This window comes from Prosopis cineraria, unplaced genomic scaffold (genome assembly GCF_029017545.1).
Source record: "Prosopis cineraria cultivar Desert tree isolate PC_DT_omini unplaced genomic scaffold, ASM2901754v1 PC2, whole genome shotgun sequence".
In the NCBI taxonomy this organism is placed as follows: Eukaryota; Viridiplantae; Streptophyta; class Magnoliopsida; order Fabales; family Fabaceae; genus Prosopis; species Prosopis cineraria.
The window spans coordinates 4,137,352-4,152,212 of record NW_026555333.1 but is presented as its reverse complement, the minus strand read 5'-3'; the positions used below and the strand labels follow the sequence as shown (position 1 = coordinate 4,152,212).

At 34.2% G+C, this 14,861-nt stretch overlaps 2 protein-coding genes and 1 long non-coding RNA gene across 3 annotated transcripts; 2 read left to right on the top strand and 1 right to left on the bottom strand.

The window, feature by feature from the left end:
• On the top strand, positions 1-828 carry LOC129301947 (methyl-CpG-binding domain-containing protein 8-like). Its single transcript, XM_054940576.1, has one exon. It carries the CDS (start codon positions 1-3, stop codon positions 826-828), a length of 828 nt encoding a protein of 275 aa, XP_054796551.1.
• LOC129303057 (uncharacterized) lies at positions 827-6,574 on the top strand. The gene is made up of 3 exons (XM_054942062.1): positions 827-1,111; positions 4,663-4,804; positions 4,896-6,574. The coding sequence occupies exons 1-3, from the start codon at positions 831-833 to the stop codon at positions 5,877-5,879; spliced, it is 1,407 nt and encodes a 468-aa protein (XP_054798037.1). The 5' UTR covers positions 827-830; the 3' UTR covers positions 5,880-6,574.
• Positions 6,575-11,564: 4,990 nt separating this feature from the next.
• On the bottom strand, positions 11,565-13,202 carry LOC129302902 (uncharacterized). The gene is made up of 2 exons (XR_008591337.1): positions 12,322-13,202; positions 11,565-12,208 (listed from the first exon to the last, which is right to left on the bottom strand). It is a non-coding gene; the product is annotated as an uncharacterized LOC129302902 (long non-coding RNA).
• Positions 13,203-14,861: the final 1,659 nt, after the last annotated feature.

Here is a 14,861-nt window from a genome sequence, read left to right as displayed (position 1 = left end):
ATGGCCACGGTGGATTCCTCCACCGACCACCACTTCCTCCACGTCGAGTCTCTCCCACTCGTCGACCTCCGCTTCCTCTCCCAATCTGAACTCTACTCCCTCTCTCTTTGCTCCTCTTCCCACATTCTTCGCCGCTGTGACGACGATGCGATAATCCCCAAAATCGACCGCTCCGTTTTCAACGAATCCGCCGGCAGTCGTAAGCAGACCTTCTCTCGCCTCCGGCTTGCCCCTCGCAACAACCAAATCTCTTCTGTTAACGCCACCCCCATTCAAATTCCCCGCCAAAATTCCGAGCCCATCGACGAAGAAAGCACCCAAATCATTGCTCTACTACAACAACTCTTCGGCGTCGAGTCTTATGGAGACGTTAAGCATGATGATACTAGCCTCGTTCCTGTCCAGGTCCAGTTTCAAGATCCTTTACCAGATTCCGCAACTGTTGCCTTCCAGAGCATTCCAATTGACATCGTTGATGTCAGTCAGACCAAGCGGAAGCGTGGGCGGCCGCGCAAGAACGAAAACGTGGGAATACGTGTGGAAGAAAAACCAAGAAAGGAGGGCAGTAAGGCGATGACTTTGCTGAATAGCAACGGTGTTCTCGTGGACTCGCTTACTTCGGCTTACGTGGAGGATCCGTTTGGAGAGGAGTTAAAAAGGAGGACCCAAGGCCTAGAGACCGAGTCCTCCACCGTTGTCTTCCAAAACATTCCAATTGACATCGTTGCTGGTGGTCAGAGAAAGCGGAAACGTGGGCGGCCGCGGAAGAACGAGAGTGCAGGAATACATATGGAAGAGAAACCAAAAGAGGATTGCGGTAGGCGATAACAATGGTTGACAACAACGGTGTTCTTGTGAATGCAGTTGCTTTGGTGAATGTGGAGGATCCATTTGGGGAGGAGTTAAAAATGAGGACCCAGGGGTTGCAGACGGAGTCCCAATTGTTGGAATTCATGGGAAGGTTGGATGGAGAATGGGCGAGCCAGAGGAAGAGAAGGAGGATTGTGCAGGCTGGTGATTTTGGCGACTTTTTGCCCAGAGGATGGAAGATCATGCTTTCTCTCAAGAGAAGAGCAGGTCACGTGTGGATAATTTGTCGCCGTTACATAAGGTTTTCAATTTTCTCTATTTTATATAGTATCTCTTAAGCAAAGGCCTTTGCTTTCTCTCTTTTCTGATTTTGTTTTCTTGATACGCACAAGTTACAAGAGTTGAAAACTGATACCGTTAGTTTGTATAATTGCATTGAGCTTGCACTGGTGCATAGTTGATTATTATGGAACATCTGTGTACCTTGTCAGTCATGGATATGCTCAGCGTCATTTCACTCGTGTCGGAGCTGTTAATGCATGACACTTAGATTAGCTTCATCTATTTCTTTTACAACTTGTTTGGGTGCTGGAAACAGAACAGAATAGCAAGGACTATGATAGTCATTCTTGGATGGGATATTATGGAAATATTACTGTTAAACGTTCCTTTGCAAATAGTCTGCACTAGGCTATGACTATGTCTGGCTGTTTTGGGGAGAAGGGAAGGAGTGGTTCATAAAGGAATGGAGGGGGCGTATTTGATTTTATATATATATACATGTTTTTTTTTTTTTAAATGAATGGATGTTTAATTAGTGTTGAGAAGGGATGGCCAATGTTGTGATTTTTAAAATAAGAATATATGCATAAAAAAGGATATAAAGAGAAGAGAACGGAAAGAAAATAATTGATCGGTTTTTTAATATATATAAATAAGCCTCCACGCCCTCGCTCACACTAATTTGTGGCATGAGAAATTCTTGCCTTTAGGCTAGGGAAGTGTGGACTTGGGTCCCGTCTTCTTTATTACTGATATTTATTCTTTCCAAGTTATTGTATGCTCAAATAATGGATCAGATGGTTCCTTCTTTTGGTTACCATTTTTGCATTCCATTATTTTATTCCATCCATCAAAACGGCCCGCTATCATAAGCTTCAATTTATTATATAGCGAAAGAATAATTAAATAACATGGAGTCATGTTTTAATGTTATTGTTAGAAGGTACTCAAGGTTGAAATCTTCCCTAAGATCTATCAAGTAATCAAAATGATCAAGTTGTAGGGTTGGATTGAAGAGTAAAAGATCCTTCCTCTAAAGAAATATAACAATCAAAGCTATACTTTTACAAAATTGACAAATAAGAATGATATCACATTAGGTAATATGTGTAAAGAAAACCATATTCAATACAAATAAATGGCACTCAATGTGACAATATTGTGAGCACCTTCAAAAATAGACAATAGTAAGGGGTTACTACTCATGATAAAATCATGCACGTGTTGTTAATGACACAATCTTGCATTTCAATAATCTTTATGAAGCTCAAGCTTGCATGAAGTTCCCCTTACCTAAGCTTGATTTGTTTTTCTTTCAAGAGCCACATATAGACTTTGTAATTTGTAAAGATATGCAAATGCAAGATTGTACGACTACATTGACTGAACATGTATGCTATGTTCTTGTTTTAGATATATGCTTTATAATCAAAAAGAATTATAGGCTGCAGACTATTTTAGGATAGCCTCTTCAAGGTTAAAATAAATCCAACCAAAAAGTGAGAAAGGATGTGAAGAAGGAAGAACCAATTCAAATGTAACTACTTTGCTGTTTCCTAGCAAATTGGTGCTTTTTTGGTGAGACTCGGAGTATCCTTATCTTTTGTTGGTAGTGGAGACTAATCTTCTTTAGGGGGAGGTAAAGGGCAGACTCTTCCCAATTAGATTGGCTCTCTAGTCTCTACACAAGTTAGAAATTGAACCCACAACAATTTGCTTAAAGGACAGCAGCCCCAATCATGTCAACTTGAGTTGATGGACATTAGTGCCTTTTGCTTGTTAAGTTTAATAGTGAGTTTGATTGGAGTCTAAGTTAGTATTAGCTGCATAGGCTTAGACCTAAAGTGAGAAGGGCCTTTGTTCCCCATCTCACTTGGGTGTCTATAAACTAATAATAAGAGCTTTGTGGTTGGCAACTCCTGGAAATGTTAGCTGGTAGGGTTTGGACAGAGTTTTGACTAACAAAGAAGTCAAATGAAGTGTTGCAAAATGTAGTTATTGAGATGTCAATTTCCAAGGATTGTGGCCAATTGATGGAGACAAAAGTGAGCTGCTAAGTCTCACATTGAATAGTACAGGGTACTCTAAGAGGTACTTTTAGGGACTTATTTTCTTAACTTAATAAGTTTACTAGCTTTTAGGAGAAGTTCTCCACCCAATAGGGTGCCCATGAAAATACTTCGAATCAGTTTGAAGTTCATGATTAAAAAAAAAAAATTTAAAAAAATGGTATGAAGAAATTGAGCGTGGATTGAAAATGTTTGCTCTTTTTACAATTTATGAGGTGAACTAAACCAACTTTTTTTTAATTTAGAAATCAAAGTTAGATTTTGATAGAAATTGAATTTTATGAATTTAAAAATGTTTGAAATTTAATGAGAAATCTTACACTTATTGGAGACATACAATATTATATAGGAATTGGAATTGGAAAAATAAATTGGAATGAGAATAGGAGAAAGAATAGGAAAACGCTTTCAAAAGTATGCTTGGCATGCAAAGAAAGTTGAGTGGAATAATTGTAAGAATTTTTTTGTGATATATATATACCCCCTCCGTTCAAAAATGTAAAGCATTTTTTGAGAAGTTGGATGTTTAAAAATGTAAGGCATTTTTAGTTTTTCGATGTGTAATTATTGCTTTTTTTCTAAAAGTGCTCCTGTTGATAGTGACTTTGTATTTATTATAGAGTGTTTAATAGGGGTAAATATGGAAAGATAGGATTAGTTTGAAAGTAAGTAACTACTTTATTGAAAGGTGAGATTCGGTTAAAAATGTCTTACATTTTTGAACAAAAGAGTATAGTGTGTATGGAAAAGAATGATAAAACAAAAAGACTATAATTCCCTCAATTTTTTGCCATCTCTCTCCCCCATCTTAACTTCTTCCTTCCTGGCCTAGACACCATCTAGAAACATTAATTCTTAAAATTAATCATTCATCGCTAGAAGCATAATCATTCTAGAAACCATAGTTAATGAAATTTTAAAATTTAAATCATTCTTCTCCATCAATTTCACCATTCCCTAATCTTATAAATTTCAAAGGAAAAATGAAGAACCAGAAGTTGTCCAGCATCGGCATTCTTCTTGCAGCTGGAAACTTCCATGTTGATTTGGTAAATCAGACAACATTTTACGCTGTAAGCTAAGGCTTTGGCTATTTAACCAATTCTAGCCTTTGAAAATTAATTTCTCATGGGTGTACTCTGCCTTGCATTGGTGATGATTTTTGTAACAAGTTTCTCTGAAAACATTTAGGTTAGGGAAGTCATGTTTTGAGTCTTATCCTCGTGTTTATTGGCTGTCTTCTGTACATCATCAGCCTATCTAAGATTTATGATTTCTTTAGAATCAGAGCATGTTTAAAGCTGTTCTCTCTCTTCAGTTCACTACATTCATCCGTTAGTTCAATTCAACTGCTATGGATGGAAGGATGTGTCTCTACTTGTGTGTGGCATTTCAGTTTTTGGGATAAAAATATCAGCACTTTATTATAGTTTTGTTGTTGTTGTTGTTATAGCTGTAGTTTTTATGATATTCTTATACATCTTAATTTGGTACCCTTCAGCCCTGATGGGCGACAGTTTGTGTCATGCAAGGAAGTTTCTTCGTACTTGCTTTCTTGTTTTGGACTTCAAGATCTAAGCAATTTAGAATCTATTCATACTGATGCAAGCCTGCAGTTTTTGGGTAGAATGGCGCCTGAAAATGTAAGTCAATATTTTATGGAATTATATGTTTCTTCATTTGAAAATATAAAAGTGAAGGAAAGGAATTATTTTTTTATTTTTCATCCCACAGGGTGTTGGTTCGGTCCCTCCAAGTGACATGAAGGACATGAATGTTTCAAGTAATTTGCATTTTTCTAGCACATCTGTATCCACTGATCTTGCAAATCGGGCCACCCTATCATCATCAATTGGAAGTGATGAGAATGTCAATCCAGATCTGGCTTCTGGTACTAAACTAGGAAACAGCATGGCTTGTGGAATTTTTACTGACTTCAACCATCATAGAAGTTTGTTTATTGATGAGCAGCCTTTGAAGGCTGATCACAATGATAAAACTGCAGCTCACGGATGTTCTCCCGAGGATGATAAAGTCGGTAATGAAGTTAATGAGAAATTGGATGAGGCTAAAGATGCTGCTTCCGGACCTGATGCTCCTTTGGGTGCCAGAAATTTCTCCAATAATAAGAGTAATGGTAATTGTGAACTCATTGATGAAATAAATGCTGTCAAATGCATGAAAAGTGGAATTGGCAATTTTGTTAGTCAAGATGGAAATGCCAGATGCCCTGAAACTATTTCTTGTGGAAATGCACAGCCATGTGTCTTCAGAAGCAGTGGATTTGAGATTCCTTTTAGATTGATGGAGGACCTTGGGGAGCAGATAAATTTTGGAAGTGGCAAGCTTCCTCCAAATTTTGAAGAGAAAAGATGTGCTACTGATGGATTGGAAGATGTGAATATTAGACGTGGAAGTCCATTCGAGAATGACAGGTGGCTAACTAACTCAGGCAACTGTCACACAGAAACTGATGTTTTGAGCAGTCTTAAACTTCCTGGTAGTTCAGAAGGCTTTTCAGCTGTCCATTCTCATATTGAGCTAAAAGATGTTTCCGTTAATAGTATGAACACAATAGATGGACTTGATATTGATCCTAATGTCAAAGTAATTAAAGATGTTAATGATGATCTTGCTTCTCATAATGAGGACGTTGTGACAAGTTTTGCGCTGGAAATGAGTTCCTCGAAGAAGCAAAGTTTCCGGCTGCCAAATTGACAGTTCATTTACCAGAAGCATTGAAATAAATTTAGTCGTGCCAACTGGTGGTGATGAGCCCCATTCTGCTTTTAATAATAATTCAAATATTGTCTTCTCTGGCACTTTAGATACCCTTACAACTGCTGAAGAGGTCTGCAAAAACCCTCAGTTAGACATTGTGTCTGGCAACAATGATGCTGCAGTAGATGCATGTAGTACCGCAAGCATTGTAATCGGAAGATCCGATGGTTGTGTATCTAATCCTTTGAGCAGCAGTGTTCAAAATAAATTTGAGGAGCAAGCTCATGATGGAGTGGATAATGCTGATAAATTTTGCTTAACGAAGGTGGCTAAGGGTGACCAAGTTGAAATATGTGAGAATGATGAGGGCATTCCTAGCATTTGGCTGCGACCAGATTGAGTCAGGTGTTGATGTGACAAGCCGTTCATGGAAGAATGTCTAAACAAGCTGTGGATGGTAGTTTTGCAGAATGAACTAATTTCCACAATCCTATGCTTGTATATTCTCAATTTACTAACAAGGATTATATCCTAGAAAAGGTAATCATTCTATCTTAATTTACAGTAAGATAGCCTGGGTAACTGCTGGAAATTGTTTGATGCACGAGCTGGTGGATTTCTAGGAACTCATTTTTTAAGCGCATCTGTTGGAATTGATTATAAAATTTATGAAGATTGATTTTTTCTTCTGAGTTTTGTTGATTTTTATCTCAAAATTTTCGGCTACAGAACCTAATAAAATGGTTTCCATATTATAATCATCATCATCATTATTTTGGGATCAGCCCTGTGGAAGTGCAGCCGCTAAATAGTGGGAATGATTAATGTTTACAATAGGCTTTCATCTACTAATCCAATGGTGCTTTCTTCCCTCCAAGGACATGGATTGTTTTGTAGATGATGAAAGTACATTAAAAAAAAAAAGAAAGAAAGAATACAAACAAATAATCAAATAACGATCCTACAACAAATTTTATCTTATTAAGTGAGATTGGCTGTATAGATTATATGATGTTATTGTCTTCTATTATTTATCAAGTTTTTAGGAATGTTGTTAGCTAAAATGTCTTAATTAACTACTTTCACAAGTGTTATTTTTAGCCCTCTTTACCTCTTTTAACAAGGCTTAAAATTATTTATTTCACTCTTTTCACCAGTGTCTTCACGATCTTTTTTGTATATATCCAAATTATTTTAAATGATTTTCTGCAATTTTTTTTAATAAATGCTACATCCACTTTTTTTAATATATTTTCATTTCGGATTTTAGTTTTACGTGTATGACTGCACATTCATCTCAACGTTCTTATCTCTATTACTGTAATTTTATGCTTTTACTGTCTTATTAAAGTTCAACATTCACCATCATATAACATATATAATTTTATAGCAATTCGATAAAACTTATTTTTAAGTATATTCAGTATCTTTCAAATTACAAATAATTCTTTAGTCTTTCTTCAATTAAATCACTTGGCTTGTATTTTTTGTGCAACATTCCCATTAATTTTTCATCATGTTGAATAATGGCTTTTAAATATTTAAATTTTTTTACTTTAGGTATAATGTTATCTCGCAATTATACTTTCAAATTATTACTAACTAATTTTTTTTATCAAAATTATAATGTAAATATTATCTTATTCCTACTTAAACGGAAAATGCTCTTTTTTATAACTTAAGTTTACAGTTAATTTTTTTTCTTATCTCCGTAATAAGAATTATATCATTTACAAAAAAAGCATGCATTTGAAAAATTTTTCTTAAATATGTTCAGTTAAAATATATAGGACTAGGTCAAACAAATAAAAAATTTAAAGATAATACTTGATGTAGCCTAATCTTTATAAAAAAGTTTTTTGTTTTTCTACCAAGCGTTCTTATATTAGTTGTTGTCCTCTCATACATGTCTTGTATAGTTCTAATATAGGCATCCTGGACTCCTTTCTTTTTCAAAGCTTTTCAAATATTTCTCTCGATACACGGTTGTAAGCTTTTTTTAAATTAATAAAAATTATGTGTAAATTTTTAGTTTTACATTGATACTTTTCACTAATCCCTGTGGTAGATAAATCGTTTCTGTAATTATCCTACCTGGCATAAAGCCAAATTAATTTTAAGAAATACTAATCTTCAATCTCAACTTATACCAAATCACTCTTTTTTATAATTTCATTATGTGACTCATACATTTAATTTTTTATAGTTTGCACAATTTTAAATATCCTTTTTATTTTTATAAATAGGAATTAAGGTGTTTTTCCTTTATTTGTCAATCATTTTCTTAAATTGTAAGATCTCAAGTGCATATGAATTATTACATAATACTGTCATTTTATTGACATCTTGAAATTCGAATTGGAATGTAAATGATTTTAGTAAGTGGATGTGCCGGTATTGTGGGCACCTAAGATGTGATCGGTCACTGGAGAAAATGTTTTAAATAGCGTAGTGTTTATGTGGAAAAATTACGGAAATCATGTGATATGTGGCAAAAAGGGAATATGCGCTAAATAAATTAATCAGTTAGCTAGGAGAGTGAAAAACTTAGGAAGGCCGTTAGTCCGTTAGGGAGGGGTTTGGACCACGTGAATGATTATACTCGGTACACTGATGCTAATGGCAGTCCTGTCTTCATTGGATGGTTCTGTTGATTATGTTTGAATATTACGTTGGATTTCTCTCCCGTCCCATCTGTGAAAGTTTGCCATCTTTGGTATCAAAGAGCGTTTCTGGCATCAACACTGGTGTTTTCCTCCAACTATGACCAAAGATACTTGCTCTCAGGATTGCATGCGGGATTTAGAACTCGGTTTCGAAATGAATGAAGTTGAGATGAATGGCCTCAAGCAATTGGTATTGCGCATGGAGGCATTCCTAGCTGATATGGCCACAAAACTTGTTCAACCAACTTGACATCCCATCATGACTAGAATGTTGTAGATTCCAGCTCAAACGGAGACTGACCCCCAGTTGTTTGACTGCAAATTGGTTCTCATACTGAAACGCAACTACTATATCGTTTCCCATCAAAGCTTTTTGGGCTTGAATTTTTGAAATTTGATGGTACTGACTTCCGTGGCTCGTTTTACAGATGTGATTCTCTCGTGAGACATCTTGATCAGCATGGATTTGATGAGTGTGCATCTCGAAGAGTGCTCTTCATAGGTTCCAATTTTTTTTTTCCTCTCCCTTTTAAAGAAAAGGAAGGCATCAAAGGTCGATTGTGATGACTGTTTGAGAAATATGAATGCATGCTTTGGCGAGGTGTTAATGGTTGATGCCATATATGAGCAGAAAGATTTGAGGCACGGAATGGCTACTGAATGTTTGCACAAGTATGCACAACTTTTATTCGATATTGAGTTGCCTTGAGAAACTGACCATCAATTGCTGCCTAGGTAGCTCACGCTTTGACATCGAGGTTTCCTGGTTGTTTAATCCTGTTAGCGAGCTATTATGAAACATATCATCCATTAAGGTAGACGGTGAAGCATTAGTTCGTAGTTTAATAGTTGGATATATGATGGAATTGTGGCTTAATCAATCATAATTAAATTAGTATACCTTTAATTTTAATTATATTCTACTAACTATTGTAAATAAAAAAAATATAAAAATTGATTTTAAAAATTTAACAAAAATTAAAGTGAGCAAAAATGAAAATATATTTGAGATATAAGATATCTATATTATATATACTTGTTGGGAAAAAATATACATGCATATAGTGGTGGAGGCAAAATCTCGAGTTAGGGTGCGAAATAATTTAATAAAAATTTAATATTTTTTAAAAAATAATAATTATGTTAGGACTAAAATTATAATGATATAAATAGTTTTATCATCATTTTTTATTTTTTAAAAAATTATATTAAACATATTGGTATGGTTTTTTATTGTAAATATGCTCTTCATATTTTACTTAGATCATTAAAATATTATATATTTAATAAATTTTTAAACTTAAATATTTTTCATGTAATTCAAAGGGTGCAATATATTAAGAGTAAAAAGTGTAAAGTTGTAAATTTTATATATCTTATTTGTAATTTTTTTTAAAGTGAAGGGGTGCAATGCAACCCAACGCGCCACTGCGTGCATATAAGTTAGAAATGCAAATAAAAATTGAAAACTAGACATGTTTGAACTAGTTGCATCACTGGTTTTAACTAGTTCATTATTGGTTGTCCTGATTCTTGACTGGTTTTCCTTTGAAGTGGTTCGTTGTTGTTTTGTTGTTTGGATTGGATCAATGACCATTTTTCTAGTTTGGCTCTATTTATATACTCCACCTATACTTTAAGTCTATGCGATGTAAGCGGTACATCTTCAATAAGAGACCTTGATTCAAGTCATTCATTTTAACAACCCTTAATTTGTAGTCTCCCTCTCTGTTGTTTTTTTTTTTTTTTGGGCCAAAGCCCTTAATTTGTAATCTCTATTCAAGTTATACGAGCCGAAGGACCATCACTCTTGACATCTCTGATTCCAAGCCTTTGCCTACTATAGACCCAGGGCCGAAGCATGCTGTTTCTCCTAACAAAGTAATTTCTCACAAAGCATGCTGTTACTCTTGACAAAACAATATCTCACGTAGCATTCTCCAGAACTTTGTTCTAATAACATGCATGTGAAATAGGCCACTCGGGGAGAAATGCGTAGTAGTCTGGTAGATAATCGATGAAGGAATTCTCAAGTATGAATGGTCTAGGAAAGGGAGGATGAAGAGTTTCATGATGCTTAGGAGAGTCTAACAAATACACGACATTTGAATTAAGTAATTTCTCACCTTATCGTCAACAGAGAGGAGGGTCATTCCACAGAGGAAGTATAAGGTTGTTATGATTGGCATTCAAGAATCCAAACCATGCAAAAGGAATCGAAAAAGGATTCTTAACGTGATCACGTCAGCAATCTTGGTACGACTGATTGAAAATCTCAGGATCTTGTGATTGGCAGAAAAGACGGTGGATTTCCTTAGCTTGGCCATGAAATTAGAGTGGTCCCTAGGAAAACCAAAAAAAAAAAAAAAAAAAGATACCCCCCTCACTTGGTTTGATTGCTATCATGGCTCTAAGAGCTACTTATCAGTTGCAATAGATTTGGAATGACATTATGTCATTCATCATGTCATTCAATGTAATTAAGTAATCAGCTTTATTTCGTGATTTAGGATTTGTTGTTGTGTATTGGATGGATTAAAAAGAATAAGAATTGTGCTCAGAGTTTTTGTTTTTTAATCCGTTTAGTGCTCTACTTCCCCACACCCACCCCCAACCAAAAAAAAAAAAAAAAGAGTTGCACGAAGTTTTTTGTTAAAATGAAGCTTGTCTTTTTAGTGTTTTTTCCCCCTCAAATGCTTTGGCACGACAGGATTTTTATCATTTTTTTTTTTTGCGAATGGATTTTTATTATTGCATGAGTATATTACATTGAATTGCTATCTTTCTTTCTTTTTGAGCAAGACTTGCTATCTTTCAATGTAAAGGATTACCAAATGCATTAGTTCAAACAACGGGATGTAAACTCTCCCATCTAAATTGTAAGCAATTTTTAACTATAATTTACATATCAATAAAATTTACTTATATCTATAATTTTTTATCTTAACCCTAATTATCAATGATAAATTAAATTAAAAAGAGAGTATTTATATCAATGATTTTTTAACTATAGATGTCATGTAAAAGAGTTAAAATGATATAAAGCTGCCAATGGAATCAGGAAATGAAAGATTCTCATGTTGCACAAGAAAGGAGGATTAGTCATACAAAGATAAAATAAAAAAAAATCTAAAAATATTAAATATCTAGGATGAGTACATATTTAGAATATATCCATTACTCATTAACCCGCCTCATCTTGGTTGGTCTCCTCATCTCCGACAACCTTCCCTCACATTGTCACAACCCTCACCGGCGAACCTCTTCTCCGATGCCCCACCACCACCTTCCTTTCTCATCGTCGACACTTCGTCCTCTTCTCCTTCAAAATCAAAAATGGTTCGTTCTGGATCTCCAAGCCACCCTCTGAACCAGAACCATGAGCTCCCACATGTTGTTCTTGAAATCGTTCTTCCCTAATCCAGATCTGAACCCACGAACCCGACATCGACTTTCTTGAAACTGAACCCACGACACCACTAACACCTACATGTTTCTCGTTCGGTCTGAACCCACAATCCCGATCTTGAAATCCGTCATCATTCCTCTTCAAGACATTCTTTGGGTGCTTTGAATGGACTGATTTTGGGAGGATGGTGAGCACACGGGCACATCAAATTCCAACTGTGCCCATAAAACCTTTTTATGCGATGCCTTGTTCTGCATCATGAAATTTTCCTATTTGCTCAAGGGCATTTTGGTCATTGCCTAATAATTTTTATTTGACATAAAAAAAAATCACATTTTGCTAAAGCCATGCTAAACACTCTCACCATAGTAATCATCTTCACATTTCATTCCCAACCGTTCCATTTCATTGGACCAAAGAAGAAATTGTTGGCCAACGTGAGGTTAATATGGTAGCAAGTGGGTTTGTTGCATGGCTTCATTCCTTCCACTCAATTTCAGATAGATGGAAACCCGGAAGCACATATATAAAGAGATGGGTTGTGTATAGTGTGTGTGTGTGATGCGATAATCCTTTAATTACATATAAGGATAGTTTGTTAATAAAAGTATTTATATAATCTATTTTTTATATTTTTAATTGATACTTTGCATTAACATGTTAAAAACAGACAAAATGGAGATCGCTAAATCTAATGATTAATCCCTGGTTGCTACCAACATCAGAGCAATAACCTATCCCAAAATCAAATTCACAAAGACTTAAGATAAAACTGTTCATCCAAATCGAGATTGAGGGCCAGCAAACCAGCACAAAAAGTACAACTAGCAACTCTATATATCATCTAATCTAATCTATTTCGGTTCTCGACATGAATCTATCCAAAGCACGGACAGAACAGGAAATGTAACCAAAATGGGAAATCCAGAAGAGGAGGAAAGTACAATCTGGATAAAGATGAGTCCCTCAGAGACTTTGGTCAGAGTATGGATGTATGCCTCCAGAACAAAGCCGTCAAGAAATCGATCTTAAGATCTCAGCCCTTGCAGCCGAAAGGAGAGGCAATTCGCTTTCACACTATGCTACGCTACCATCGTTATCTACTCTTATCATATTACCGCCAACAAACACACACACACACACACACACAACTAACCAACCAACAAAACGCAGCAATCCAGAACACAGCAATGAAAGATATGCTACGAGCCTAAGACCATAACACCTTGTTGAGGTGAGAATAAGGTTTTCCGATGGTGGATATATATAGAAAGGATATGAAACCCTAGAATTGTCCAATATGGACCTCTACTAATGTGGGCTTCTCTTTTGGGGTGACAACATCCATGCGTAAATAATGGCCCAACAAGGTCCACAAAAATGCTTTATAGGATTTTACCCCAAAAAAAAGTGCTTTATAGAAGTTTTTTAAAATACTTCCGTAAAAAATCATGACTTTCCCTTTACCTTCAATTAGGGATGAGAATAGGCTAAATCTTTAATAGAATTTTACAATCTAACTTATTTTAAACCTAACTTAATTTAATTATTAAATAAGCTCAAGCCAGTTCGAGGCTTTTAGCAAAACATAAATAATTAAATAGATCAGGTCTATTTTTCAAAGTCTAACTTATGAGCCCAATAAATGGACACACACACACACACACATATATATATATATATATATTATGTAATATATCACAAGCACATTAATTTTATCATTTAATTTTTAATCAATCTATTTTTTTTTTTCTAGTTATATTTGCAATCATATTAGACTTATATATTAATCTTAATGTCATTACTTTATTGTTATATTGTGTTATAATTGGTAAGGCCTTTCAATTATTACAATTATAATTAATAAATCAGGTTATATATTATATGTTATAATAATCTTAAAGTATATTTGAAACGTTTAAAACTAAAATGCAAACCTATTTAAAATGTTTACTTTTAAGTAGGTTTTTCAAATCAGGCCAAGCTTTAAGTAAATTCAGGCCTGAAAAAAGTCTTATACAAACTTAAGCCTCTAATTTATTGTATAAGCTCAGACATATTTGGTTAAAATTTAGCTCAACCTAATATATTTTTACGCCTACTTTCAGTCTAAAAAAATATTTTTTTTAAAAAAAATCTTTTTACTTTTGCAATCCTTCCCAACCTTTTAGAACAATAAGTATTGGAATTAGAACTTCACAAATAAATTTCTATCTTTCAGCCTCCTAGGTTTTGTTCACCAAGAAAGGGAGAAAGAAAGATTTCAAAGGAAGAGAGGAGAGATAAAGAATTTTAATATTATCTTATTTGATTTGATTGGAGTGGATGAAAAATAATAATGGACAGATAAGTTTGCTTTCATATTATTTTATTATTTTTATTTTTTTAATGCTCAGTACAGTATGCGTGTGTAATATTTAAAATGTATGTATGTATGTTTGTATGATTATCATAATTAATTTATAAATATTATATAATTATACACAGTTAATATACAATTATATGGTTAACTTCATGTGTAATAATGGACAGATAAGTTTGCTTTCATATTATTTTATTTTATTTATTTTTTTTAATGCTCAGTACAGTATGCGTGTGTAATATTTAAAATGTATGTATGTATGTAAGTTGTCTGATTATCATAATTAATTTATAAATATTATATAATTATACACAGTTAATGGTTAACTTCATAGTATATAATTATGGATGTTTAATTCATATTAATTAACTAATGTTTAATTATGATGTTTATATCATTATTTGTGATATACATAAAAAAAAGAGAAAAATGATAATTAGGAACCACATAAAAACATTAATAACAACTAAAAACCTTAAATTATTAAAATTTCAATAATGAATCATGATTCTTACTTATAATTAAAAAATATAATTAATTAG

What these genes read in the sequence shown, in the direction of transcription:
- LOC129301947 (XM_054940576.1), top strand. Translation starts at nt 1, where the DNA reads ATGGCCACGGTGGATTCCTCCACCGACCACCACTTCCTCCACGTCGAG.
- LOC129303057 (XM_054942062.1), top strand. Translation starts at nt 831, where the DNA reads ATGGTTGACAACAACGGTGTTCTTGTGAATGCAGTTGCTTTGGTGAAT. An exon ending in ATTTGTCGCCGTTACATAAG is followed by an intron (nt 1,112 to 4,662) that starts GTTTTCAATTTT and finishes GGTACCCTTCAG; the next exon opens with CCCTGATGGGCGACAGTTTG. An exon ending in GTAGAATGGCGCCTGAAAAT is followed by an intron (nt 4,805 to 4,895) that starts GTAAGTCAATAT and finishes TTCATCCCACAG; the next exon opens with GGTGTTGGTTCGGTCCCTCC.